At 41.8% G+C, this 26,856-nt stretch overlaps 5 protein-coding genes and 1 long non-coding RNA gene across 7 annotated transcripts; 1 reads left to right on the forward strand and 5 right to left on the reverse strand.

Moving 5' to 3' along the window:
• Positions 1 to 32: 32 nt before the first annotated feature.
• On the reverse strand, positions 33 to 2,074 carry LOC127763156 (large ribosomal RNA subunit accumulation protein YCED homolog 1, chloroplastic-like). Its single transcript, XM_052287778.1, has 2 exons — positions 1,461 to 2,074; positions 33 to 727 (listed from the first exon to the last, which is right to left on the reverse strand). Exons 1-2 carry the CDS (start codon positions 2,072 to 2,074, stop codon positions 310 to 312), a joined length of 1,032 nt encoding a protein of 343 aa, XP_052143738.1. The 3' UTR covers positions 33 to 309.
• Positions 2,075 to 4,432: 2,358 nt separating this feature from the next.
• Positions 4,433 to 8,479, reverse strand: LOC127763146 (uncharacterized). The gene is made up of 8 exons (XM_052287765.1): positions 7,356 to 8,479; positions 6,549 to 6,633; positions 5,659 to 5,755; positions 5,507 to 5,570; positions 5,308 to 5,364; positions 5,155 to 5,192; positions 4,979 to 5,060; positions 4,433 to 4,775 (listed from the first exon to the last, which is right to left on the reverse strand). The coding sequence occupies exons 1-8, from the start codon at positions 8,385 to 8,387 to the stop codon at positions 4,680 to 4,682; spliced, it is 1,551 nt and encodes a 516-aa protein (XP_052143725.1). The 5' UTR covers positions 8,388 to 8,479; the 3' UTR covers positions 4,433 to 4,679.
• Positions 8,480 to 8,790: 311 nt separating this feature from the next.
• On the reverse strand, positions 8,791 to 12,316 carry LOC127763159 (uncharacterized). Its single transcript, XM_052287781.1, has 6 exons — positions 11,995 to 12,316; positions 10,457 to 11,261; positions 10,142 to 10,354; positions 9,556 to 9,639; positions 9,327 to 9,452; positions 8,791 to 9,240 (listed from the first exon to the last, which is right to left on the reverse strand). Exons 2-6 carry the CDS (start codon positions 10,673 to 10,675, stop codon positions 9,100 to 9,102), a joined length of 783 nt encoding a protein of 260 aa, XP_052143741.1. The 5' UTR covers positions 10,676 to 11,261; positions 11,995 to 12,316; the 3' UTR covers positions 8,791 to 9,099.
• Positions 12,317 to 12,362: 46 nt separating this feature from the next.
• On the forward strand, positions 12,363 to 18,534 carry LOC127763134 (sucrose synthase 6). Its single transcript, XM_052287755.1, has 14 exons — positions 12,363 to 12,590; positions 12,665 to 12,819; positions 12,951 to 13,259; positions 13,349 to 13,661; positions 15,760 to 15,936; positions 16,049 to 16,165; positions 16,299 to 16,465; positions 16,567 to 16,791; positions 16,894 to 17,215; positions 17,309 to 17,553; positions 17,760 to 17,898; positions 17,979 to 18,067; positions 18,152 to 18,175; positions 18,276 to 18,534. Exons 1-14 carry the CDS (start codon positions 12,363 to 12,365, stop codon positions 18,337 to 18,339), a joined length of 2,574 nt encoding a protein of 857 aa, XP_052143715.1. The 3' UTR covers positions 18,340 to 18,534.
• On the reverse strand, positions 13,489 to 17,420 carry LOC127763168 (uncharacterized). The gene is made up of 5 exons (XR_008015681.1): positions 17,282 to 17,420; positions 16,283 to 16,444; positions 15,994 to 16,138; positions 13,698 to 15,918; positions 13,489 to 13,610 (listed from the first exon to the last, which is right to left on the reverse strand). It is a non-coding gene; the product is annotated as an uncharacterized LOC127763168 (long non-coding RNA).
• Positions 18,535 to 18,670: 136 nt separating the features above from the next.
• On the reverse strand, positions 18,671 to 25,741 carry LOC127763133 (protein argonaute 1C). 2 transcript variants are annotated; one of them, XM_052287752.1, is made up of 23 exons: positions 25,564 to 25,741; positions 24,851 to 25,419; positions 24,558 to 24,766; positions 24,312 to 24,461; positions 24,086 to 24,219; positions 23,664 to 23,773; positions 22,732 to 22,838; positions 22,487 to 22,616; positions 22,215 to 22,331; positions 22,010 to 22,117; positions 21,757 to 21,828; positions 21,299 to 21,421; positions 20,979 to 21,144; positions 20,742 to 20,863; positions 20,521 to 20,658; positions 20,283 to 20,425; positions 20,102 to 20,164; positions 19,841 to 19,904; positions 19,620 to 19,755; positions 19,439 to 19,512; positions 19,259 to 19,353; positions 19,146 to 19,177; positions 18,671 to 19,059 (listed from the first exon to the last, which is right to left on the reverse strand). In XM_052287752.1, the coding sequence occupies exons 2-23, from the start codon at positions 25,394 to 25,396 to the stop codon at positions 18,845 to 18,847; spliced, it is 3,054 nt and encodes a 1,017-aa protein (XP_052143712.1). In that variant the 5' UTR covers positions 25,397 to 25,419; positions 25,564 to 25,741; the 3' UTR covers positions 18,671 to 18,844. The 2 variants fall into 2 exon arrangements, with proteins under 2 accessions (XP_052143712.1, XP_052143713.1); XM_052287753.1 differs by having other exon boundaries at positions 24,851 to 25,431.
• Positions 25,742 to 26,856: the final 1,115 nt, after the last annotated feature.

The raw sequence follows: 26,856 nt of genomic DNA on the forward strand, positions 1-26,856 counted from the left end.
TTTTTCTTGCTTTTGAATTGTGTATCTCATATTGCAATTTCGATTTGTGTCGCTTTGCTGGGTCGAACACAGCAGACAGTTCATTCGCGTATATTTATGCACAAGAAAACTGTCACCCTACAAATCGATGCCTCAGATAGCAAACAGACAAGTCATGGCGTCTATTTTTCCGTCTTAAAAAGTAGAGTAGGAGATGAGCTCAAAAAGGAGGACGAGAAGAAATTTATCATCTAAACATATTATCTTCGAATACTCCTACAAAGTATTACATACATATCACCGTATAAAATCTGCCGTGCGGTGTTTACATCACCTTTGCAGTGGCTTCAACAGGTCTTTGAGAGGCCCTCGCCGCTGAACATTCTTGGCCTGCTGTTTCTCTGCGTTGCAGCTGCAGCTGCTGGTGTTGAGGTTTTCGCCGCAGCCAAGGCAGAGACCTTTGCAGGTGGGACTGCACAGGGCATCGAGCGTGATCTCCAAGTGAATGATGTCCCTGATGTGCTTTGAGATATCAATCTCCTTTTCTCCAGCTGGGAAATGCAGCCGGTCATCCCAATCTATATCTTCATCGTCTCCATCTTCTTGGCTTCCGGTTAGCGAAGGAGCTTTGGTTTGTTCTTCTTCAAATATCGTGCCGAGATCAACCACATCAGGTTCCTCTACTCTGTCTTCGGTCAGTAAGAGGGAAAAATTGGCAAATATACCTTGAGGCGCTGGCTCAGCACACCTGAAAATGAAGCACAGTGCGTTTCAGTATAGCACTATCAACCTTGTCTTCAAGTTGTGCCAGAATTAAATTAACCAAAAAAAATAGCCTGTTTCTACTTTGTGAACAACTCATGTATTGTCAACAACTAAAGTGATATTCACTGAATATATACTAGTTATTACGTCAACAAAAAAAAAAAAAAACTAGTTGCTTCATATTCAATCCTCCATAAACCTTTATTATGCAATTACTAGATATATATTATATTATTTCAAGGTTTGCACTCAAGAGCAGCTTAGTCGGACAATAAATTTGGAAACTTCCCACAATGGTTGTGAGCTAAAAGAGAAAAATACTGTATTACCTACTGTATGAGAGATGAAGTTGAGATTGTTGTCCTAAAGTTTTCCTCCTACGGAATAGTTATTTATTTGTTTGACTAATTTAACGAAAAAACTCACAGCTAGCTTCAACTTAAAGTGAAGATATGCCAAATGTAACAAACTAGTACTAGCTGCATGGAGCAGTGAAGTGTATTTGACCGGTAGGCAAAGTCCAATCCAGCATGGACATAGAAGTGAAAAATTGCACAAGACAAAGCTAAAAGGGTGGGTAATATGATGTATTTATGAACAGTAATAGAGGTGATAAGTTAAAAAGATTGTTACTGTACTTGCCTTTGCCTAATGAAACCAATTTCTTTGGGTCATACTACTGCCTTGTCTAAAAGGAAAGGAAAAGAGAGGTTTACCCATAGCAACCGAGGGTGATGACAGTGCGGACGATGCCGTCGAGGCGGAGGCGGCCGCGGCGCCTGGCAACGTCGAGGGAGACGAGCACCGGGGTGTCGTCGTCCTTGGTACCGGTAAGGTTGGTGGAGGAGAGGATGAGGATTCCCATGGTGGCGGCGCGCGCCCGAGAGTGAGTGGAGGAGAGGTCGCCAAGGCCGAGGCGCTCCAGTGTGGTGGCGTACTCGAGGTGGTGAACCGACGCGTCCCGCCGGTACACCACCGCGCCCTCCCACGGAGAACCCTCCTCGTCTTCTTCTTCCTCCTCCTCTGGGTCGTAGTCGACGGTGAAGAAGTCGTCGTCGTCGGCGGCGGCGCATGGGGAGTGGGAGAGACTAGGAGAGGGTTGTGGTCGGAAGAAGAAGGAGCAGGTGTGGTGGAGTGGGGTCATCGCCATCGGCGGGGGAGGGGTGCAGGTGCGAGTGCGGCGGAGGACCAAGGGCAAGGCTCCTGCGACGCCCACAATGCCAACCCCAACCATCATCCTCTCCTCTCCGCCCTCCCCCAGCTTCTTCTTCCTCCTCTTGGTGCCATCCCATCCTCTCCCGCGTGTTGTAGGGCCCATGGGCTGAATCATTTAGTAAGGCCCAAGGGATGCGCCGTGGTGCGCGGAAGTAACAGCCCATCGCTGCTCATGGAAATGCCAGTTTCTCCAAAAGACGCTATGTTTATAACAAGTAAAAAACACCAGTAACAAAAAAAAATGCATGTACTAGTATCTATCTATCTATCTATCTATCTATCTATCTATCTATCTATTATATTATTAAAACAGCTTTGAATGAAGGCACCACGTTCGCTGTCGAGGCTAGAAATTCCCACATTAATCGAAGAAAAAGAGAAAAAAGCTACACCGTTAGATTACAATGAATATAAATTAAAGGGTGTAGGTTTATCAGAAAAAGAAATTTTATCAGTACTAAACAAAGTCTATCTAATACATAATAGGAAAGTTACTCTAATCTTTCACGTACGTGCATACATGCATGTTGGATTCCTAATAGTATTTGGACAAGGATGCTTTCCGATTGGGTGTGGAAAAAAAGGAAAAACAAAAGATGCACAGTCCATGGAAGAGTACATCTAGACTCAAATCACTTAATTAGCCAGATAATCTTGCTGTCACGCAAAAACCAGGCGCATTAATTCATCTTTGATATCAACACGTACACCTACACGATAGATTGCTGGTAATAATTTTGTAGCTTACTAAAAGTTTTTTTTCTACTTAAATACATATTTAAGGAGTCTGTTCACTATATTGGAACTAGAAAAAAATATATGCACAATTACATTTGTTGTTTAATTACGAAGGGTTTAAATTTACTCCATTGATCATACTTTAAAAAAAACATTTACTCCAATAATCATATTTGAAAAATTCTACACCACTAATATTGGTTGATTTAATTTATAATAAGTTATAACAAAACATATATAGTATATAAGTTAATTATATAAGAAAAAAATATTTCTTGGCATAATAGACCACCTTAACAAATAATAATTATAGACAAGCTAGCTCGAACGGGAAGGAAAAAAACACAGTCCCTGTCTTCATAAGAATCTAGTACTTTGTGAACCCTTTAGTTGTATGCCATAAGAAAATAAAGATAACTCACCTATGTCGTAGGTTATAGACTTATAGTACTTAAAAGAACAATTTTCACGGAAAACCCCGAACAATTTCCATTGTGTGTATTATATTTAGTTCCCTATGGAGGCTACAAAATCCCACATTAATCCGAGAAAAAGAGGAGAAGAGTTCGAGTAAAAATACATCTAGAAATTATTGAAATTCGGAATAAAAAATATGGAAAGAAGAGTCCATGTAGAACACAATTAGAGATTAATTAAAATTCGGAATAAAAAATAGAATAAATTCCAAAATTATAAAAATAAGAATAATAAGAGTTCAAGTAAGATTACAATTTTCAAACAATAGAAATTGGAAATAAAAAGAATAAGAAATATTGAAAGATTTCCCACTATACAGCACAATACGAGATTAATGAAAATTAGGAATAAAAACTAAAATTAATTCAGAAATTAGAAAAATAAAAATAAGAGTTCAACTAGGAATATGGTTTATAAATAACTAAATTTGGAATAAAAATAAAGACTATTGAAAGAAGAGACCGTCTAGAACACATCAGGAAGTTAATGAAAATTTGGAATAAAAAATAAAGTAAATTCTAAAAAATAGAAAAATAATTATAAGTGTTCAAGTAGGAATATAATTTATAAATATCAAAATATTGGAATGAAAATATGATTTTTTTTTAAAATAGTCCATATAGAATACAACGATGAGAAATTGCAATAAAGAGAAGAGAAGCAAGCCCATAAAGGAGTAGGGTGGTGGCAGTTGATGGGGCATAAAAAAACTATAAACAAAATTCTAAATAGAATCCCAATGATGATTAAGAGGGATAACGGCAAGCCATTAAGTAACCGGTCACGACAGTTAGCGGGACTTCTACAAAGTAAAAAAAAATAAACCACAACGACAATCATTTTCGATTTTTAAAATCTCAATAAAATTGAGAGGCACCAGGCGGGTCGCATAGGAATACAGTGGTTGAGCCACCAACGGTTGGCGGGTCTTATAGAAAGTAAAAAATAAATTCCAATGATAATTATGTTTGATTTTCAGAATCCCAATTACAATAAAGAGGGAGGCACTGAACGGGCTGTAGAAGAGTACAATAATGATGTTTGACGAGACTTATAAAAATTATAAAAAATAAACCCAACGAGACAATAAAAGGTCCTATTTTTTAAAGGTTTTAAGGAGGACGAATAAAAAATATGGTAGATCGATCAAGCAAATAAATAGGCGATAAAGAAGTAAAAGTAGTGATTGGTGTGACTTTTAGAAATCAAGGGATGATAATGTTCGGTCTTTCAAAGTCCTAAGACAATGAGATAGCTATTTAGCAAATTTTAAGTAATATTATATGTAAAAAAACCGATAATTATGTATAAATGCTAGCCGCGCAATTGCGCGGGCCACCAGCTAGTTATATTACTAGTTTACAAAAAGAATACCCTGCAACGCAACCAACGCTACACACAAGTCATCATATGATAGTCCGTCTTGTCAAGATGAGAGGAGCTACAACACCATTGGTTTTGGTTACAGGGTGGTGGACTGGTGATGACGCAAAATAGAGTACGCATCACAAAGATAAAGATGCTATGATCTCTTTTGTCCGCCCTTGCGCTCTTTCCTTCTCTTCAGGCCCATCCAGATCTCCAATGTTGTCATGATACTCCTGCATTGGACAAGCAACATTACTACATGAACACCCACGGTGGTTTAACACCTCTTCTACTCAGGTTTCAGCTAAAAAAAAACTGATTTCACTTTGGGCCACCAACACGTTACACATTAAAAACTTACACTTGCACACTCCATCTACCTTTCTAGACACCATAAGCGGCAAACCCTTACAAAATCAAAACCCAATGCGCATACCTCAAGTATATCCTTAACGTCATCCTTAGTCAGTTTGTTCTGTCTTAGAAGCAACTCTATTCTTGTTCTCATCTGTGAATTGCTGAAAATACATGGCAGGGTCAAAAATATGAGTATTGCACTGCACACCCGACCTCCTAACTCAACAGAGCAAGAAACACTCAAGCTTCACTTACCCAGAGTGCCATATATGCCCCAGAATAAGTGCAATTAACTGAAAAAAACAGCCACAATTATTATAGACACTTGGTAAAGTAAATAAACTAAAGGATCAACCAAGAAAGCCATACAAGTAAGAAAACAACACTTTCAAGTTATTACTATGGTACCTGAAGTGTGTAAAGACCAGCTTCTAGTTTGCGATTGTAGCGCTCATCTTCATCCATCTGAGATAATGAGAATGTAGCTATAAGAATTTTTCATCTGTTCAAATCTGAGACAAAAAATCACCGTGGGGGCTTCCCCCACTGTTTCCGGGTCAAAAAAAAAAAAAATCTGAGACGAAGGCAACTAGGTAGATAAAAGCACCTCTAGATCATCTAAATCAAGACTGTCAAGTCTTTCAGTCTCAGCTTTCACTCTTTCTGAATACCTGCAAATGAATCAGCAAAGCATGGAGGATAAAGCCAATAGCAGAAAAACACAAGCAATTTTCTTAGTTTTCTTCAAACGAAATATACCTTGTGTAAAACTCCATCAAACGGTCTATCTTTTCACATTCATTCTCAACAAATTTTCCTAGTAACCTGATTCTTCGTGAACCTTTTGTAATACCACCTAAGAAAATAAAATGCAAAACACCAAACATGAGGAAATAACTAGATTAATAGGGTGTCTGCAGCATCAACAAACCTATATATAAGTAGCACAGACAGGAACAGAGTCCTTAAATGCAAAAGGCATTGGCAGTATTATGTTCAGAAAGAACTCCCCACTGAATTGAATAATTAACTACAGAAAGAAAACATGATTTTTCAATATAGATGCAAACATGATTGTGAATTAACTACTATAGTGTGGTAAAAACCACTGAGTATTCAAGTTCAATGGTGATCTTCCCAGAAGTACTGTTAGATCATTTAAATAGAATAACTGCAGCTGTCCAAATATGCAGTTAAGGCTTGAAATTTTTGCATGCTACGCTATACACTTGGGTTCAACCTTAAAAGGCCAGTATGATTGAAACGATCTGCTATTCAACTACTCCCTCTGTTTCACAATGTAAGTCATTCTAGCATTTCCTACATTCATATTGGTGTTAATGAATCTAGATAGATATATATATGTCTAGATTCATTAACATCAATATGTATATGGGAAATGCTAGAATGACTTACATTGTGAAACGGAGGAAGTATTTAGAAAATCAAAGGTTGCATCCTCACTTCCCCTAAAGAAACTAGTTTCAACAGTCAATCATGTACTAATGTCTGTTAAGCTGATTTATATGTATATTGTTGATTCGCAGTTGCAGGTATCATATACAGAAGCAATCTGGATGAAGTGTTATAATACTAAGGAGCACCATAAAAATATAAACACCCATATTGGAAAAAACCTGCTTGCTTACCAAACAATGAAGCAATTAGTGAAATGACCCGTTCTTCTAGTGCTTCCTGATAACTCTCTTTTTTGTTTTTCTTGTTCACAGGAATCTGAAAAACCATATCCCGAAATAACTGAGAAGCACATAGGTGATTACCTCATAAAGCAGTTACTATAAGTTAAAAATGGAGACGAATAAAGATGTCATGTAGCAAAGGTCTACTATAAGCTGTTTTTCAGTTGAAACAATAAGGTGTATGCTACTAGTTAACAGCATTTGTGCAATAGAAAAAAAAAAGGAACCTCACATAAATTTGATCAAGTGGACTGAAACTGAAAGGCAAACAGGATGCTCTGTTATAATTTGAAAAGGCAGCAGCATGTGTTTCAAGTTACTTAAATCAGCAATGTATGTGTTTTCCATGTAATGTTGGTTGAAAAGGCTGGTGCAGTTGAACCACTTTCATCCATTTTCAGATTTACTTCCCAATAGAAACTGTAACTGCAGACCATAAGAACATATGGCCGGGTTAAAGGTAATAGTGATAAATTTAATTCTCTTGCATATTACTGCATCACAGCATTGATTGATGTTCACAATGGAAACTATATAGGATTTGATCAGTATAGGAGTATACAAGCATTTTCATCCATTTTCAGATTTACTTCACAATGGAAACTGTAACTAAAGAGGATGAGCATATGAGGCTTCAGGAAATGGTTATCAATTTAGTTATCTTGCATGTTAGTGCATCACAGGGCACCGCATTGATTGATACTCAGCATCCGAAATCTTATAAATGAGAAGAGAAAAGGAGTAGCAGACACTTGCCTTACCCATGAACGCAGCAAAAGCGGTCTTCAGCCCAAGTACATCAACAAAGCGCTCGCAAGCAGGTGGGAACCTAGTCATGGCAAAATCGAGGGTCCGGATGGCAGAGCTGTATGCCAGCTTCTTCTGCTTCATGATGATGATCATGAGCTCGACGCCCTCCGCCTTGACAAATCTTTCCTTGTTCTCCATGGGCATGAGCACACAGCAGAGGCAATCGAAGAGGTTCTCGAGCATCTCCTCCTCATCAGAGGTCTTTGGGTCCCTGGACTTGTACATGGCAACGGCCTGCAGCAGGCCGTCGACTCCATTGATGTTGCCCAGGCGCTTCTGGTTGGCGGGGCTGTCCTGTAGGAGGATGGCGAGGATCTCGGAGGCGTACTGCTTGTTGGCATCGAACTCGCGGGCCTTGAGGCGGGCGAGGAGCCAGCGGAGAAGCTTGGTGCGGTCGCAGACAATGTCGGCGAGTTGGGGGCGGAGCTCGAGGAGGTTTTCAACGACAGAGAGGGTGTGGTGGACAGCCTCGGCTTCGTCGGGGTCGGCCTCGGAGAAGCGGGAGAGATTGTGGACGAGGAGGTCGAGGGCGTTGGCTTCGACGAGGGCGTCGGCGAGGGAGTGGAGGCCGGCGAGGTCGTCGGGGTCGTCGGAGTCGGTGAGGTCGGCGAGGAGGGAGGCAGCGGCGGCGGCGAGGTCGGCGTTGTCGTGGGTGAGGAGGGAGGAGAGGGAGGAGGCGAGGCCGAGGGGGACGAGGTCCGAGAAGAGGTCCGGGGCGCCGGCGAGGAGGCGGAGGCGGTCGGTCTCGGCGTGGAGGGCGATCTCGGAGTCGGCGAAGCGGGCGGGGTCGTCGGGGTGCTTCATGCGGGCCTCGAGGTTGTCGCGCAGGCGGCGCTCGAAGGCGAGCAGGAGGCGCTTGGCGGCGCGGAGGTCGAGCACCTCCACGTCGTCGGCGCCCTCCAGGGAGGAGAGGTCCACCGCCCCCGCAGCGCCGTCGTCGTCGGCGTCCGGCCGCTTGCGCTTGTATGCCGCATCCATCGAAAGGAATCGGGGGAGGGGGAGAGGCTAAACCCTAACCCTAGCCAGCGAGCGCGGGGCCGGAGGCGGAGGCGGCTGCCGCTGCGGAAGAAGAAGAGTAGTAGAGCTCTAAGATTCGTGCAGTGCCGGATGACTAGATGATATGAGGCTCTCAGTAGACTCACAGCAGCTACTGATGACATACAGTATGTTAAAAAACAGCAGCAGCTTGAGTACTTTGATCAATTTCTGGGCTGGATTATCATCAACATGTTGCAATGCAACTACAAATGAGATCTACAAATAGATAAATGCTTTCATCAATTGATTGATAACCAGATGATCGAGATGAGGCATTCATTTCATACATGACAAGCAGATTAGAGGTCAGAGGAGAGACCAGCACATCACATACGTAGCTCCATAATACTAATACTCTACCAAGAATTAATAATAAGAAGAAGAGTAAGCCGTTACATTCATGAAAATGAACAGAGAGACCAGTCACAGGCCAAGAAAAAGCTATTACTAGTACTTGCCTTAGGAAGGTACAGTAAGTTAAAAGTTGTTTTCTGACCAAAGGATGACTCTACAACCAGAACGAGTAGCATTCAGGTAGGCTTTGTCATGACTTGGGGGGTTCTTCGTTCTATCCAGCAGCAAGTTTTTATATTAGCAGGATCAGATGAGCAGCACGCCTGCCATAAGCAGCGGATGATGGTCGCTTTCATTTTCATTTCTTGTGCGCCCTGTAGTCTGGGGAGTTTGGTGGCAATGGTGAAAGCGGGTGCCTCGATGATGAATCTGCACCATTGAAATCGATGGTCCGACCCACTGGGCTCGTATCCTTCAAACTTGATGATTTGCGCTTGTGCTGCAACAAACATATACATGACGACATCAAACTTCTTTCCAACCAACATTTTCAACAAGAGACAAATTTTCCTTGCCAGTTTATACCTTGGTGGTGGACGCACTGGAGGAATGCTTTCTCTCAGACCGGTGCTGTCGCTCTTTCTCCAACAGAGCCAACAGTTTTTTGTTCTCTTCGTCAAGAATCTTGTTTTCCTCGAATAGCAGCTTGACCTTCAATTGAACACAAGAAAATTTTCTAGCCATCAGCCAGGCTACACAGGTTTCTTAATGATGCAGAAATGAATGCAAGGACAAGAGTGTTTCACTATCTTACCTCCTCCTCTGCTTTATTAAGATTGATCCTTAGGTTTTCCTTGTCCTTGTGCAGAGCTTCAACTTGAGTGGTCAATGCAGAAAGCTGCATATGGAATTAGAATCAGAATAGATCAAGCAGGGGGCAGACGGTGCTATAGCATTTGTTACTAACATCTCAACACACGAGCTTAGATGATCAAATAGTTAAAGCAGAATATTCAACAACAGTTGATCAAATTTTTACTAGTTTTTTTTTGGGATCAAAGAGGAACGAAGCCGTTTCCCTCATTTACATTAATAGAAACGGCAGGGTTTACTACATACTAGTAACAGAGAACAAAATTAAAAAGAAAATGCAGGCCTCCGCTCTACTGGTGCCATCCCAGCAACTTGAGGCTATCCTGAAGAAAACCATCTACTGGCAGCAAAATTTTACGACATTAAAGCGAAACATGTACTGAAGAGTTCTCAATCCAACAAGACCACATCACATCTAGTAGAGGGAATATTAATTAATATTCATACTAGGGTAAAAGAAAAGAAATTCACATACATGCCGCGCCAAGAATGAAAGAAAGGGGATGCGAAGGAGGAAGGGTACTGACGGTGGTGTGGTCATTGAGGCGTGCGCGCATTTCGTCGTTCTCCTTAGCGAGGTCGTCGCAGGACTCCATGGCGCGTTCGAGGTCCCGCTCGTAGAGGGTGCACTCCCGCTCAAGCTTGGCGGAGTGGGAGGAGAGGTCGTTGTAGGCGGAGACCATGGTCTCCTTCTCCTCGATGCAGCGGCGCAGGCCCGCGGCGTTCATGGCGGACTCCGCCTGTGCACCAGATCCAGCAGAGCAAGAGCAGTTGCAGTTAAGGGAAAGGGAAAGGGAAAGCAGATTGGTATTGGTATTGGTACTAGATTAGAGATTAGTTACCTTGAGCTGTTCGATGCGGCGTGCGGCTGCGCGGAGGTCCTCCTCGAGGGCGAAGACGTGGTCCTGGAGGCGGCGGCGATGGTCCTCGGAGGCGAGCAGCTTGAGGCGGAGGGAGCGGTCGGAGACGGGGAGGCCGAGCGAGTCGTGGATGGAGTCGCGGATGTAGTCATCGGCGCCGCCGGGGAGAGGGGTAGAAGAAGCATCCTCCTCTCGCTCCATGGATGATCGCCTTCTTCTCTTCTCTTCTTCCGGCGGCGGCGGGGGCGGCGGCGCCGACGAGGAGAGGAGGCGGCGGATGAGGGTGAGGGTTGGTTGATCGATCTGGAATTTCTTGGGGAAGAGAATGTGGGATCCGGATGGATTTTGAACTGAACCCGCTGGATAAGGCCGGGGTGACCGTTGTTGCTATTATTGGGCCGGGCCTTCTCTTTCGATCTTTTCCTTCCCTATTTCGGCCTATTGCAGGATCTCTTTATTTAGACTTAACTTTATTGACTTAGACTTTTAATAAGTCAGCTTATTGGTTTATATGATTTATATATATAAACCGATGGATTTAATGTTTTAAGTTTAGTGGTGAAGTCACATCTCTACTTCACATAAGAAAAAAAAAATCTCCAAACTAGTTTTTGGCTTGATGTGTTGAGCGGCTTATGGCTTCAAAATAAGCCAAAAAAAAATACTTGTTTGATTAGGCTTAGACCTTTTTGGCTCGTAAACTATTTACTGGGCTCATTTTAATTCTGCAGTTGCTTTCATAGGCACGCGCATTGTGATTGGATTTCAACTGCATATCGCACTACTCCTGCAGTAAAAACAAAAATCAACGTTTAGGATAAGATTCAACCAAATTTTTTAAACTCCAACCATCACTATATTCGGATAAATTTATAAATTGTAAGTTGATAATACTATGGTGAATCCACATATACCAATTTTTTATATTAAACAAAGCTTTCGGGAAATTTTTTATGGCCATAATTTGAAAAGTTTAATACAATCTTGCTCTAAATGACAAATATTTATAACCACGGGGTGTTTTTTAATTAGGAACATGAACCGACCATTATACATTCCAGACCGATGCATGAGTTGACCAATGGACAAGTACAACCCTCTAGCTCTGCTTGTACTTGTAGAATAGAAAAACAGTGTCGGCGGCAACAAAATTACAGAGCCTCAGAGGTTGGTCTGATTACGAGCATATGCACGCAGTATTTTATGAGATAAAAAAATCAATCTGTTTAAGATATCGATATTTCGTACTTCGTTCTGACGTGTCAACCTCATTAGCTAAGGTTAAAAAAAATATAGTCCAGAAGAATTACTGTAATGTAATACTGTAGTACTGGCCAGTTTTCTCCATTGCAGGCAAACCTCTCTATGCAAAAGTCTTGGGAGATGAGATGTGGAGGCCCCAGTGAACAAGTAGAATATGTGGGCAATGACTCAATTAAGCATTTCGTTTCCTTGGAGAGCTAGTTAGTGGTAGCGGATAAAATGAAATGCAGGGAAGGAATACAAATGAAGAATCTCACAATGCGATGATGACGATGGAAAGAAATGCCTTGCTTGCCTGGACTCTTGCCGGTCTCGTCCTTGATACCATAACTTGTTCACTTTAATTTGTTCTCCATCAATCGCTCAAGCAATCCATGCTGCCGCAGAAGGTGGTGTAGGTACATATAAGAAATGATGCCTGCCTGCTTCTTGGAAGTCATCTTTCTTCTCTCTCCCTCCTTCCTTCCTCTTGATCATCTAGTATAAATTGAGGAGGCTTGCTGGATCCATACAACAACAAAGACAGTAGTATCATATAACAGCAAGCAAATAAGAAAGCTAGGTAGGGCATTCCTCCCTCCTCAAGTAGAGAAGAGCTACAGCTGCAGCTGCAGAGGGGGGCATAATGGCCGTCGGGTTGAGGAGATCGGACAGCATTGCCGACATGATGCCGGAGGCACTGCGGCAGAGCCGGTACCAGATGAAGAGGTGCTTCCAGAGGTACGTGTCCCAGGGTAAGAGGCTCATGAAGAGGCAGCAGCTCTTGGACGAGCTCGACAAATCCGTCGATGATAAGGCCGACAAGGACCAGCTCCTCCAGGGCTTCCTTGGCTACGTCATATCCTCCACACAGGTAGGAGAATTACTTACTTTCCTAGGTACATGTGCATCTCTCTGTCAATCCAACATCATCCATGGGCCATGCAGGAGGCTGCAGTGCTCCCCCCATTCGTCGCATTCGCTGTCAGGATGAACCCTGGCATCTGGGAGTTCGTCAAGGTCCATTCCGCAAATCTGTCCGTCGAGCAGATGACACCGTCGGACTACCTCAAGAACAAAGAGGCCCTGGTTGATGACAAATGGTTAGTCAATTAAATATTCACATTTGCTTTCCGTGTAGCTATTACTATTGCTACTTAATCAACATCCTTTTTTGCTTTATAATCTCATAATCTGGTTGGTTATATCTAAATTAATTAATTGGCTGGGTCAGGGGGGCTTACGATGACGACTCCCAGCTGGAAGTCGATTTTGGCGCCCTGGACCTGTCGACGCCTCACCTCACGCTGCCCTCCTCCATCGGCAAAGGCGCGCACTTGGTCTCCAGATTCATGTCTTCCAAGCTGACCGACAACAAGAAGCCATTGCTGGACTACCTGCTGGCGCTCAGCCACCGCGGCGACAAGCTGATGATCAACGACACCCTTGACACCGTCGACAAGCTTCAGACAGCACTGCTTCTCGCCGAGGTTTACGTCGCCGGCCTGCATCCCGACACACACTACTCCGAATTTGAGCAGAAGTACATGCTGTATTACCATACCTGGTCAACTACCAAAAGCATGCAACACGAATACATGATCCAATATATATTTGTAATGCATCATGCAGGTTTCAGGAGTGGGGACTGGAGAAAGGCTGGGGTGACACTGCTGAAACATGCAAAGAAACACTAAGCAGTCTCTCGGAGGTGCTCCAAGCACCGGATCCCATCAACATGGAAAAGTTCTTCAGTACGGTGCCCTGCGTGTTCACCGTTGTCATCTTCTCCATCCATGGTTACTTTGGCCAGGAGAAGGTCCTCGGTATGCCAGACACCGGTGGTCAGGTTGTCTACATCCTGGACCAAGTTAGAGCTCTGGAAGACGAACTGCTGCAAAGAATCAAGCAGCAGGGCCTGAATGCCACACCTAAGATTCTCGTGGTAATTTAAGCTTTCAACTAACAATTGCATGCATACCTGGGCCATCCATATCTATCTATTATATTATTAAGACAGCTCGAAAAGGAGGCACCACGTTCGCTGTGGAGGCTAGAAATTCCCATATTAATAGGAGAAAAAAAGAAAAAGAGAGTCCAAGTAGAAATACAATCTAAAAATAGCTGAAATTCGGAATTAAAAATAAGCAATATTGAAAGAAGTTTCCATATAAGAACCCAATGCGAGATTAATCTAAATTCGAAATAAAAATAAGATAAAATCCAAAATTAGAAAAAGGAAAGGAGAGTCTAAGTAGGAATACAATCTAAAAATAGCTGAAATTCGGAATTAAAAATAAGCAATATCGAAAGAAGTTTCCATATAAAAACCCAATACGAGATTAATCAAAATTCGAAATAAAAATAAAATAAAATCCAAAATTAGAAAAGGAAAGGAGAGTCCAAGTAGGAATACAATATAAAAATAGCTGAAATTCGGAATTAAAAATAAGCAATATTGAAAGAAGTTTCCATATAAGAACCCAATACGAGATTAATCAAAATTCTAAATAAAAATAAAATAAAATCCAAAATTAGAAAAAGAAAGGAGAGTCCAAGTAGGAATATAATCTAAAAATAACTTAAAATTGGAATTAAAAATAAGCAATATTGAAAGAAGTTTCCATATAAGAACCCAATATGAGATTAATCAAAATTCGAAATAAAAATTAAATAAAATACAAAATTAGAAAAGGAAAGGAGAGCTCAAGTAGGAATACAATTTTGAAACAACTGAAATTGAAAATAAAAAATTAAAACATTAAAAGAACATAATACGGTAGTAACTAATTTTTTTAAAAAAATAAATTATGAAATTAGAAAAAGAAAAATAAGATTTCAATTAGGAATACAATTTATAAATAACTAAAATTTGTGATAAAAATAAAGACTATTGAAAAAAAAAAGACCATCTAAAACACATGACGAGATAAATTAAGTAACATACCTATAAAGGAGTAGAGTGGTGGCGGTTGATACGACATATAAAAATTGTTAATAAAACACCAAATAGAATCCTAATGACGATTAAAAGGAGGAACGTCAGGTAGGCCGTGAAGCAAACAAGTAAGGCACTTGCTGGGACTTCTAGAAAGTAAAAAAAAAAAAACCCATTGATAATCATATTCGATTTTTAAAATCTCAATGACAATAAAAATGAGAAGCAGCGGGCGAGGTGTATAGGACTATAGTTGCAGAGCCGCCGACGGTTGACGGGACTTCTATAAAATTAAAAATGAATTCCAACGATAGTTATGTTCGATTTTTAGAATCACAATGACAATAAAAGAGTAGGCAAAGGACGGGCTGTAGAGGGGCACAGTGACATCGTTTGATGGGACTTCTAAAAATTATAAAAAATGAAACTACAAGTCCAATTTTTAAAGGTTCAGAACTTCCAAAAAGTAAAAAAACCCAATGATAATCATGTTCGATTTTAAAATCTCAATGACAATAAAGAAGGGAGGCAGCGGGCGAGCCGTAGAGGAGTACAATGGCAAAGCCGCTGATGGTTTGGCGGGACTTCTAGAAAGTAAAAATGAACCCAAACGATAATTATGTTCGATTTTTAAAATCTCAATACAATAAAGAGAAGAAACAGTGGACGGGCCGTAGAGGAGTATAAGGTAACGTTTGACGGGACATCTAGAAATTATAAAAACAAAACCCAACGTGACAATAAACTCTAAAAACTATAAAATCCAATTTTTAAAGGTTCCATCAAGAATGAATAGAAATAGTGGTAGATCGAGCAAGCAAATAAAGAAGTAAATGACATAAGGGGTAGCAACTGGTGTGACTTTTAAAAACTATATAATTAGAAACACGAGGATGATAAGGTTTGGTCTTTTAAAGTCTTAAGACAATGAGATAGCTATTTAATAAATTTTAAGTAAAATCATACTAAAAAATATATGATTTTGTTTGGATGCTAGCCACGCAATTGCGCAGGCCATCCAGCTAGTTATCATATATGATACTACATAATCACTTATTGAGAATTCAGATAGATAGTGACACATGAATAAATGCACATATTGCAGCTAACAAGGCTCATACCAGAAGCAAAGGGCACCAAATGCAATGTAGAGTTGGAACCGATTGAAAACACAAAGCACTCCAACATCCTCCGTGTGCCATTCAAGACTGAGGATGGCAAAGTTCTTCCACAGTGGGTCTCCCGGTTTGACATCTATCCTTACCTGGAGAGATATGCCCAGGTTTGCCAGCCAGTTAGATGCCGATTTCATTTCCTACTGCACATATTTTAATTTTACCTGCAGCATTCATTGACAATAAACTTCCTTGAATTATTGTACATGTCGATATCAGGATTCTTCAGTCAAGATTCTCGAAATATTGGAGGGGAAACCAGACTTGGTCATTGGCAATTACACCGACGGTAATCTAGTAGCATCCCTCCTGACAAGCAAACTAGGAGTCACTCAGGTGAAAACGGATCACTACAGCAATAGATCATGCTGGTTTTAAAATAATGGCCAACTTTTGCATATTCATGAGATTATAATGACTAAATATGCCAACACATCGCTAAAAGAAACTTACCATCACCAATCAACAGGGAACAATAGCGCATGCTCTAGAGAAGACGAAGTACGAGGATTCAGACATCAAGTGGAGAGAATTGGACCACAAGTACCATTTCTCATGCCAGTTTACTGCTGATATGATTGCCATGAACACTAGTGACTTCATCATCGCTAGTACCTACCAAGAAATAGCTGGAAGGTCAGTTACTCCACAAACCAAAATCCTTTTACCTTGTGGCTTAGAACTACCACTATGCAGCTGATAGCCTGACATTGGAGCGTCAAAAATATAAAATGCAGCAAAGAGAAGCCTGGCCAGTATGAGAGTCACTATGCATTCACTATGCCAGGGCTCTGCCGCTATGCCACAGGCATCAACGTATTTGATCCCAAGTTCAACATTGCTGCACCAGGTGCAGATCAATCTGTTTACTTTCCCTTTACACAAAAGCAGAAGCGCCTGACTGACTTACACCCCCAAATTGAGGAGTTGCTCTATAGCAAAGAGGACAATAATGAGCATATGTAAGTACATCCCTTGGGAAGCATATCCAGTATGCAGGATCTTTTTTTTTTACAGCATTGCTTTATTAACAACTCGCATCACATGTGGTATGATTAAATCAGAGGGCACCTAGCAGACACGAGCAAGCCAATCATCTTTTCAATGGCAAGACTTGACAAGATAAAGAACATCACAGGGCTGGTCGAATGGTATGGTCAGAACAAGAGGCTCAGGGACCTTGTGAACCTTGTCATTGTTGGGGGCCTCCTGGACCCTTCACAGTCAAAGGACCGTGAGGAGATAGAGGAGATAAACAAGATGCACAGCCTGATAAACAAGTACCAGCTCGTGGGACAGATCCGTTGGATAAAAGGACAGACTGACCGAGTGCGCAATGGGGAACTTTACCGTTGCATCGCTGACACCAAGGGAGCCTTTGTTCAGGTACACCGTCAACTTAAAAGGATACTACTATTTTCTTGGTTTTAAACATAAGACTGCAACACTAACCTTATGACTGGACGCTGTGGCTGTCAGCCTGCACTTTATGAAGCATTCGGACTAACAGTCATCGAGGCAATGAACTGTGGGCTGCCCACCTTTGCAACAAATCAAGGAGGACCTGCAGAGATCATTGTCGATGAGGTTTCGGGTTTCCATATCAACCCGCTCAATGGCAAGGAGGCAAGCGAGAAGATTGCTGACTTCTTTCAGAAATGCAAGGAAGACCTCATCTACTGGAGCAAGATGTCCACCGCTGGACTCCAACGCATCTATGAGTGGTAACAATAGCCATTCCACCTATCACTCTCTTCTCAGCTGAACCTAAATATATATAGCCATCACCAAGAAAAGGAACAGTAAAATTTGTGCTGTTTGCATCTATGCCTTGAACACTTTAGATCCAGTCATACCATGCTAAAATCCTAGGTGGATACCTTATGTTTTTTCTTAATAAGCTAAGGGCCATGCTTGTCTATGGTTGAAGTTACACGTGGCAGATCTATGCAACCAAAGTTCTGAACATGGCATCAATATATGGCTTCTGGAGGACTCTAGACAAGGAAGAAAGACAAGCTAAACAGCACTACCTACACATGTTCTATAATCTTCAGTTTAGGAAGTTGGTGAGTTTAGGACCAGTGCAAGACAAACAATATGCTGAAAATCTATGAATATATTTTGTTCATTTCTTTCAATTTTTCAGGCAAAGAATGTGCCAACACTGGGCGAACAACCAGCACAACCTACAGAGAGCGCAGAGCCTAATAGGATCATACCAAGACCCAAAGAAAGGCAAGTGTGCCCATTCTTACGAAATTTACTGAAGAAAGAGACAGGGAACAACTGACTGAAACATTTGTCGTTTGAGCGCTGCAGAAGGACGCAAATAAGGATCCAGAGGTGAGAATTCTCAGCACTGATGAAGCTGCAAAAACAGCAAACAGAGAGCATCACTCCAGACTCAGATATTAATCCATTAATATACTGTTGTGTCATGCAGGATTGCAACCAACTTACTTGGACCACTGCTCCCAGCCTCCAATTTCTCAACAGATGGAGCTTGAAGTAGAGACCAATCGTCAGAACTTTCTGAAGTTGTTGGAGTGAGAAATGTATTGTATAACATTGATTGTGAAGATTTAATAAATGATTACTGTGGGAATAATAAAAAGATTAACATACTTGGTAGCACTGACTACTTATAAATAGTATGCCTGGAGCACATATAAAACTCATCACTCTAAACTCCTACATGTACGGGACACAAGTACTAATTTCTAGCAAGAAAAAACTAAGATGAAATGCTCAAGCCCAGTCGCAAACTCCTCGAATCATAACTACAGACATGACAGTAAAACATAATACATGATAACAATAGTCCCCGCAAAAAAAAAAAAAACAATAGCATAATATACATACATATAGGGTAACTTTGGCAAACATGACCAGCATAGTACAATGGAGAAGATAGCAGCTGGCAGATTATTATGGGATTTTTTGACACATAATTACAACCATCATAGGCAGGTTGCCAAGAAACGAAGAGCTTTAGCTATGTAGGCCCTAGCTTCAGCAGTAGAACATGACCCTCTTCACACTATCCTTCAGAGCAGGAAGTGGCTTAACAGCTGCACCACCAGGGGCCCGAGTACGTGATGTTGATGAGCCAGAAAGTGGCCCACGTACACCAGGCCCACTAATGACAGAGCTGCTGTCAGATGTATCTGGTTCCATATAGAAACGAGCACGGAAGGCAGCCAGATGAGCATAATAAGCAGGTGGAACTGCAATGGAAGGATTAGAATGATATTAGCCAGGAGATGAGTCGCTGGAATTTTGAGAAAACTATCCCCAGAAGAAGATAACTAACCAATTGATACAGAGCGAGTGCACCTTGCATAGCTGCAGAAAAAATGATGGAAGTTAGAAACTAACTTTCTATATAAAGTTCACCAGGTGGTCAGAAAAAAAGGGCATGCTTACGTGTAGCAAAGGTTGTTGGTAAGAATCTGCAATGCATCAGCTGTGAAGTTGTTTTCATCCCACAAGACATGATAATGAGCTGGACGACTAGTACCCTGGAGAGCAGGATGTTGTACCTTATTTGTTAAGACTCGTAGAAATACAAAACAAAATCAGAATCCAAGCAATTCCTGGGATTACCTTAATGCCAGCATGGCTACACAGGTAGAAGTCAAACTCAGTTGGATGACAGATCTTTGAATCTACAACCGTACCTTCAAGTATAGAGCATGGAGAAAAAAGTAACCAATTAACCAACAGAAAAAAGATCATTGGTGAAAATGTAAAGCAATATGTTGTTGGAGTTATTCATAAGATCTACCAGGGAGTATGTTCCCGCTCCTGTCAACTGAGTTCTGATCGTTGTGATTATGTGCAAATAATCTTGTGTGGTGACGTTTCTGAACCACAATGAAAGTCACCTTTGGTTGGTAATTTGCCTCCAGGGAGGCACATGCCTGAGTAAAACAAGGACATCAGAATTTAATGGTTACATGGAATATGAAAAAAGAGGGAAGGATACAGGATCTGGCAAACTTTTACTTTTCGGATTGCATTCAATTCATAAAGTAGAACTTGGTAAAATTGGCCTTCACTAACGCCATCCCTGACAAAAGAAAACAAGATCCGGCTTTAGTGGAATTATGATTGTTTCCTGTTCAGTGGAAGAGATGTCCCCTCTAGCAAATTCAACATGTTGCTATGTTTCAAAAGATCCAACAGAAATCATGGATATAGCACATAAAATATTTCCAAATCTATAAATCATAGAAAGTCTAATTGTTCCTCCTAAAGGGTAGATACCTGTAAAATATTATTCGCTGGGGCTTCTCACCAGTTGATCTTTTGAAGGATATAAGCAGCTCACTGCATTTTTTGGCAATATAAATATAAAATGGGCTTTAATACCATGTTATTTTAAAAATGAAGAACTATCTGTGAAGTTCTTAAGGAAAGAACTACTAAAAAATACTGAGTAGCATACCGGATCATGCCACCACTAACTGTTCCTCTCTGTGGATCCTGCCAGATTTTATATAGATCTTCTATCAGCTCTTGTCGGTGGGCTTGAGCAGAAACCAACCCAGCATACTTTGTCACCTCAGGCCAATCTTGGGAGGCTACAACCTGCAAAACGATATATAGTTAGCGTAGGCAGAGTAAATTATTACCCTCCAGGGAAAAAAAATTCAGGAACAGGTCACAGGCGATATTCTACTTACAGCAGCAATTGAGGGACTGCTGTCCTCTCCAGGATGAGGATGGGTAACATCAGCACCAAATATAATTGTAGGTCTGTCGGTTACCAGAGGAATACGCCTTGACACAGCATCCACCAGCACAGTGTTCCTGCCCCCAACCTTGCAAAATTAAATGATGAAAAATTCAATAACATAGAAGAAATACAAATTGCAGCGAAAAGGCGTAAATGGATTGCTTTAACCTTGACATTTATCTTCAGAGCAAGATTTGCAAGAATTTGTTTGTTCATTTTGAACACCTGCTTCGTGCAACAGCATTGTGAAACTATTCCAAGATCTATTTCACACACGCGCTTCAAATCACCTTATAGAGAGAAAAAAAATTGATAAAGAATCACATGCACAATACTAGTGAGAATCCAACAACTCTTTGTTATCAGATGCAAACTACAAGGATTCTGATTATCAGACAGACATACCATAAAGCGAGCCATTGTTATCAGGTAGTATCCCAATAAGCAAATCAAGTTCCCTGCGCTGGGGTCCAAGAACGTTCATTGCATCATGATACCTAGCTTTTAGAGCACGCTCCACTTGATCTGGACGTGCATTTAGTGGTGGAAGAATAGGTTCTGGAGCGAAATCCTATTACAATGATGCATTACACTGTTATTATTGTAAATGGTTAATATGAAGTACAAATCTTAGAATTCATGTTGAAAATTTTATATATGGATCTTGGTGTGCTTTGCTCATGCTCAAATGAGAGTTTTGCAGGAAGCATTTCAAGGATACTTGCCATTCCTGAGGCTTGACACATCAGAGCAAGTTCATGGCAGAACCCACGAACAACACTTTCCTGCACATTACGGGCAAAATTGACGCACATCCAGCTTCTGACTTTACCACCATTTACCATTTTCTGCATAGAAAAATGAAAAGGGACATTAAGTATGTGGTCAGAATAAACAAATCTACTAATTTGTTTGATTAATGAATCTAAAGAGAGTACTTAAAGTTAGTCTGTAATGTTATCCAGTTCTATGGACCTAAATAAAGAACTAACAAGAATATTGCATGGGAATTTCCACATTAATTTGCATGACACGTCATAGTTACCATGCATGCTATAGTTACAACTAAGTAAATAGCTTCTCAGATAATTAAGAAGAATATCCAATATTAGCCCCTTTTCTACTCTAGCCTTTGTGCCAATAAATGGATCGTTGCTGGACAACAGAATGTTCATGTGGTTACCTTGTTCATCATATTCCATTGACCAACTCTTGGTAAGCAATCCTTCTCTCGACCAGTCTCATTGTACTTAAGCTGCATCACAAGAAAATATAACAAAAAAACATATTTGTAAGGCTACAAGTATATAGGAGAAAATGTTAATTGCATCCCTTTTTTTTGCTGTATCCACAATACAGTTAGAAAGGACAAGAAGGGTATAACAAGAAAGTACATCAAAATCAACAAAGCCTCAACAAAGCCATAGTCAACCTACCCGTGGAGCCGGTAAAATTCGTGCCTCTACTGATGCCAGACGATCACTTATCTTAATGCCAAACTCTTTTGCGTAAGGATCATCCTGATAAGCGTTATGTTTAACCATCTGTGTACCATCCCAAACCAGAGAAATTGAGAATTATGTTAAACATTAATCACGCACACAATATTGCACCACTAAGACGTGATAACAAATTTCATGCCTTAATAATATCACGCTCCCGATCACGTGGGTGTTGGCATGTCTCCTCCAAAAGAGCTCTTATCTGATTCTGATTTAATCTCTTGGAGTATCTCTGTCCTTCCACTATTTTGCAGACCTGGTTAAATTCAGTCGCAATCACCGTGCATCCAAAATTGAACAGCACCAGTGTTTGGTATTATATTTTCAAATTAACATGGAAAATGTAAAGTTGGGCCAGTGTTGTAGAAATTCATTACAACAAAAGGCAACAAAGGTTCACCACTACATTACCTCCATAGGCAGGTAATTTAATCGCTGAACTGTAAGGCATGGAAGGTAGGTGTGTTGGATGGCAAAGCCATATGTCTCTTGAAAGTACTGTACAACTGACTTCACTGTGCCTCCTTCATCAACAGGAAAACTGCCACAAGGAGAACAACATATTTTTTTCAGAGCATACGAAAGTAGCATCACAGGGCCTTTTCTATGAATACCTTAGAGATTACTTGGTAAAACACACAGATTAGAAATCATACGTTAGCTCACGAGTTGGCTGAATTGTCAAACCAGATATCCGGTACTTCCGCCTCATGTTGCCACGGTGGGTAACTTCCACCTTTACTCCTCTCAAGGCTTTCTTGATCTAGTGTTTCAATACAGTGGGAGCATAGAGATTAAATTGTTAAAGCATACATACATTCTGAAAGGAAAACTTTAGAGAAGTCAATGTCAACCAGGAAAAGCAAAATAAAGTGTAAAAAATCCCAAACTGAAGTTCCCGACTTCTTGTAACCTCTACTGCATTTCTTGTTTTAAAAGAACTTAAAAAAATTCCTTGAGCTGCCAGGAAAAAAAGGGACTTCATGCGTTCCAGCAAAAGCCCAAAGGTGCAATATATAGAGTAGAGTACTATTACATGGGACAGACAAGCAACACTCTTACACTGCTAACCAATTAATGATTGTAGGCCCAATACAATTACTGTGTGGTATACTGGTATCACAAGTATCTCTATCTTTCCTTTTGGAAGGCAAGGTGATTTTATGTTGTACAATCCTCATGTACATTGTCAGAAATAGATATAATCTTATTGTCAAGTACGGATGATATGAGAGAACTAAAAATCACAATGCCCCGATCATCACAATAAATACAATAAGAATGCTATTTTTTTAGGAATATATAATCTCGTCATTTTTTTATGAAATATCTCAATGCGGGAGCATTAGCCAGCTCATTAAATAGCATAAAGATTAATGAGTTGCATCTATAAGGAGAAACAAACCTCCCACTAAGATAGACAGGAAAGTGGGACAATACATACAAGTTTTGAGGGAAAAATAGAACATAGCTCAAGAGATCTACATGTCTTTCTTTTAAAAAAAAAGAATGTGCAGAATTTCATTTGAGAATTGGCCCTTGCTAACAGATGAGACAGTCACACGAAAAGTAAGTTTAGTAAGGGCACCTTAACACGTTCGGCATCAGAAAGCGGCCTTGAATGGATGTCAGAATTCAATAGTTGTGCAACAAAATCAATAACAGGTAACGGCTCAATGAAAGCTGTAGCTGACATATCTGGAAAAGGTACAAATGCTCAATATGGCACAAGAATCATCAAGGACATTAAATGCATTTATCCCAAATGAAGCATATAAATTTGATGTAAGTGAATCACATAACAATTCCAGTTGAAAATAGGAATGTAATTGCAATCGTGAAACAAAAAATAGCACTCAAATCTAAAAAGTACTGAGACCTATGCACTATCTCTTTCTTCTTGCTCACTTGTTCATGCAATAGAACAAAGAATATGACTTACATTTCAGCTATGCATGCACACATCACAGAGAGAGAGAGAGAGAGAGAGAGAGAGAGAGAGAGATTTACCAATATTCAGTGATAAGCCCATCTGAGTAGGCCGAATGCTCTGGTAAAATCCACGCCAGCTTTCCAATCCCTCACCAAGGGGTTGCCTCCTACCCAAGTAAGGCGAAAAGAAGGAACGTCCAAATGGCGCATATCTGTGAACCACCAAAATGAGAAAATGTCAAACCTCTGTTTCTTAAATGTCTTATGTTAGTTATAATAAGTGGCATAAGAACCTCGTAGGTACCTTGCTGATGGTAGCTCTCGCAGCACAATATCAAGAACTTGCAGTGCCTCCTGTGGAGCTTCTGCGTGCCTCCCAGCTAAAAACAACTCAAGCCGATGAAGGTCGGCCCGTGCGGCGAACTTGATTACTACTCGGAAAGTCCTCTGTCGCCTAAATGAAAAGAAAACAACTAAGTCAGCAAGATTGGCCACATAATACTGTTGCTTTTGTACAAGTGTGGGAGGTGAGGCAAAGTGAGCGGGCGACCTCTCAGAACCAGAACCATCATCGTCGTCAAGTAAAGTGATCTGAAACTCCTGTGAAGTAAACGGCAATGGGCCAGCCGTGTATAAGCTCTTTCTACCATCATATGCAGGCAGCCTCCCACCCAGATAAGATGCCTTGTACAGATTTACCAGCTCCTTGATCACAGCTCGGTTAACAATGCGTGATGTAACTTCTGGAGTGATGGAGACCTGTCGAAAATCAGACAGATTAGTAGAGCAAAACTCCAGCTAAAAATGAGTGGGTTTGAGGGGGGGCCGGGGAAGAGAACACACATCGTAGTGATGAAGATCCTTGTTGGGCAGGTGAGCGAAGAAATGATTGGCCTTGACCATGCACCTGGTGCCAATGGTACCCTTCCCCGGGCGCAAAGGAAACCTAATTGACTTGCTTGAGGATGGAATATGGTGCGGCGTCGTGGTAGCGGCATCCACAGGTTGTTCCTGAGGCGGAGTGGGTGAGGGTTGAGCGAGCTCACTGGGACGGGGAGCTTCCATTATTGCTTGGCGCAGCTCGGGAGCTAGAGGGCTTGATGATGCGGTGGCCGTGGTAGATGAAGAGGAAGCCACGGTGACAGTGGTAGCACGAGTAGGAGTAGACCTTGGCTGTTGCTGCTGCTGCTGCGGCGGCGGCGGCGGCGAGGCACCTCTAGCACGGCATCCTCGTCCTTGCTGCTGCTGCTGCTGCTGCTGCTGCTGAGGCTGAGGCTGAGGCTGAGCATATCGGGCGGCACGGCCTCTCCCTCTCCCTCTCCCTCTCCCTCTTCCACCAGGATCTGGAGCCTCGGTATGGTGGCGGTGCGTTGGCCTCCGTGAGGCCATGGCATGCAGGGAGTGGTGGCTGGCTGCACAAGACACTACCCGTAGCTTAGCAATTTAGCACAGGAACAGAAATGGCAAGCGAGTCTCAGTCTCACTAGGGGAGATTAGATAGACTAGTGAGTGAAGCTGAGGAGGAGGTAGTAGTAGGTAGGAATGGATTGGCATACCTTGGCTTGTCTTGGACGGGGCGGCGGCGGGGGAGTAGGAGGAGATCGATCGATGGATGGAGAGTTGCAGCTGCAGCTGGCAGGCAGCGAGCGAGGCCGGGCCGAGGGAGGAAGAAGACGAGGGGAGTGGAGCACAGCACAGAGAGGCGTTCCAGGCAGAGCACCCTATGCTAACCTGGTCCCACACCCCTCCTTCCCTTGTCTATCGTCGACATGCCACGTCATTCACCCTCCCCCCCCCCCCCCCCCCCCCCCTCTCACCTGTATTACGGTGTGTTTAGTTCACGCTAAAGTTAAAAGTTTGGTTGAAATTGAAACGATGTGACGGGAAAATAGAAAGTTTATATGTGCAGGGTTTCTCTTACCGCCGGTAACCGCGCGGTTACCGGGCTTACCGTGGGGGGTGCGGTAATATAAATATCACGGTAACATCCTTAAATTCAAATAAATTTAAAAAATAATTTGAATTTTGATAAATTTTGCACGGTTTTTCACGGTTACCGCGCGGTAACCGTGCTTTACCACCGGGGCGCGGTAACCCTGGCCCCGACGGTTTGGGAAACCATGATGTGTGTAGAAAAGTTTTAATGTGATGAAAAAGTTAAAAGTTTGAAGAAAAAGTTTAGAACTAAACTCGGCCTTAATCTCATCTGGAGTACTCAACATATCCACTACAGTATTAAAAACTCTCATCAGATCAGACTTGAGTAGCTGCTTTTACATATACTCCTGTACCATCGATTTTTTTAACTTTTTAAAAATTTTAATATTAAAAATAAACCTTTCAAATCTTATTTTGAAGAACTGAACATTTTAGCCACACCAGCCCAACTGATGTGGCAAAACAACGATGTCACACCAATTTGACTGGCATGGTCATATTGGCCCTGTTTGGATCCAAGGGTTAGAGTTAGAGGTTAGAGTTAATTTCTAGCTCTCAACTAACCCTGAACTAACTCTAGCCCTAGAGGTGTTTGGATGGAAGGGTTAGATTGACAATAAATATACTTTTCCAATCATTTGGCTCCTTTCCAACCGGATTTGGTGTGGCAGACTCATGTGTGGCCTCCTCCCGCTCACAAATGACACAAACAAATCATATTTCAACCCCTCCGCCGCCGGCGCTTGCGAGTTGAGGTCGAAGCCGGTGCCGGCAGAGGAAGCAGTGGCAGGGCCGCTCGCCGACGGCTGCGAAGCCCATGCGCTGAGGTCGTCGAAGCCGTCTCCATCCATGCGTGGCCGGCGCCGCAGATCGGTGGAGGCGGCGACGCGGATGGTCGGAGGCGGCGCGGC

This window comes from Oryza glaberrima, chromosome 2 (genome assembly GCF_000147395.1).
Source record: "Oryza glaberrima chromosome 2, OglaRS2, whole genome shotgun sequence".
In the NCBI taxonomy this organism is placed as follows: domain Eukaryota; kingdom Viridiplantae; phylum Streptophyta; class Magnoliopsida; order Poales; family Poaceae; genus Oryza; species Oryza glaberrima.

Excerpts from the sequence above, each read along its gene's own strand:
- LOC127763156 (XM_052287778.1), bottom strand. The coding sequence starts at position 2,074 with ATGATTCAGCCCATGGGCCCTACAACACGCGGGAGAGGATGGGATGGC. Across the intron at positions 728-1,460 it reads ATCACCCTCGGTTGCTATGG|GTGTGCTGAGCCAGCGCCTC; the intron begins GTAAACCTCTCT and ends CTTCATTTTCAG.
- LOC127763146 (XM_052287765.1), bottom strand. The coding sequence starts at position 8,387 with ATGGATGCGGCATACAAGCGCAAGCGGCCGGACGCCGACGACGACGGC. Across the intron at positions 5,756-6,548 it reads ACTAATTGCTTCATTGTTTG|GTGGTATTACAAAAGGTTCA; the intron begins GTAAGCAAGCAG and ends TTATTTTCTTAG. Across the intron at positions 4,776-4,978 it reads ACGTTAAGGATATACTTGAG|GAGTATCATGACAACATTGG; the intron begins GTATGCGCATTG and ends TGTCCAATGCAG.
- LOC127763159 (XM_052287781.1), bottom strand. The coding sequence starts at position 10,675 with ATGGAGCGAGAGGAGGATGCTTCTTCTACCCCTCTCCCCGGCGGCGCC. Across the intron at positions 9,640-10,141 it reads GCCTCAATGACCACACCACC|CTTTCTGCATTGACCACTCA; the intron begins GTCAGTACCCTT and ends TTCCATATGCAG. Across the intron at positions 9,453-9,555 it reads TTAATAAAGCAGAGGAGGAG|GTCAAGCTGCTATTCGAGGA; the intron begins GTAAGATAGTGA and ends GTTCAATTGAAG.
- LOC127763134 (XM_052287755.1), top strand. The coding sequence starts at position 12,363 with ATGGCCGTCGGGTTGAGGAGATCGGACAGCATTGCCGACATGATGCCG. Across the intron at positions 12,820-12,950 it reads GCCCTGGTTGATGACAAATG|GGGGGCTTACGATGACGACT; the intron begins GTTAGTCAATTA and ends TGGCTGGGTCAG. Across the intron at positions 16,792-16,893 it reads GAGGACAATAATGAGCATAT|AGGGCACCTAGCAGACACGA; the intron begins GTAAGTACATCC and ends TGATTAAATCAG.
- LOC127763133 (XM_052287752.1), bottom strand. The coding sequence starts at position 25,396 with ATGGCCTCACGGAGGCCAACGCACCGCCACCATACCGAGGCTCCAGAT. Across the intron at positions 22,839-23,663 it reads CTGATGCCGAACGTGTTAAG|ATCAAGAAAGCCTTGAGAGG; the intron begins GTGCCCTTACTA and ends TTGAAACACTAG. Across the intron at positions 19,354-19,438 it reads GTAGCCATGCTGGCATTAAG|GGTACTAGTCGTCCAGCTCA; the intron begins GTAATCCCAGGA and ends CCTGCTCTCCAG.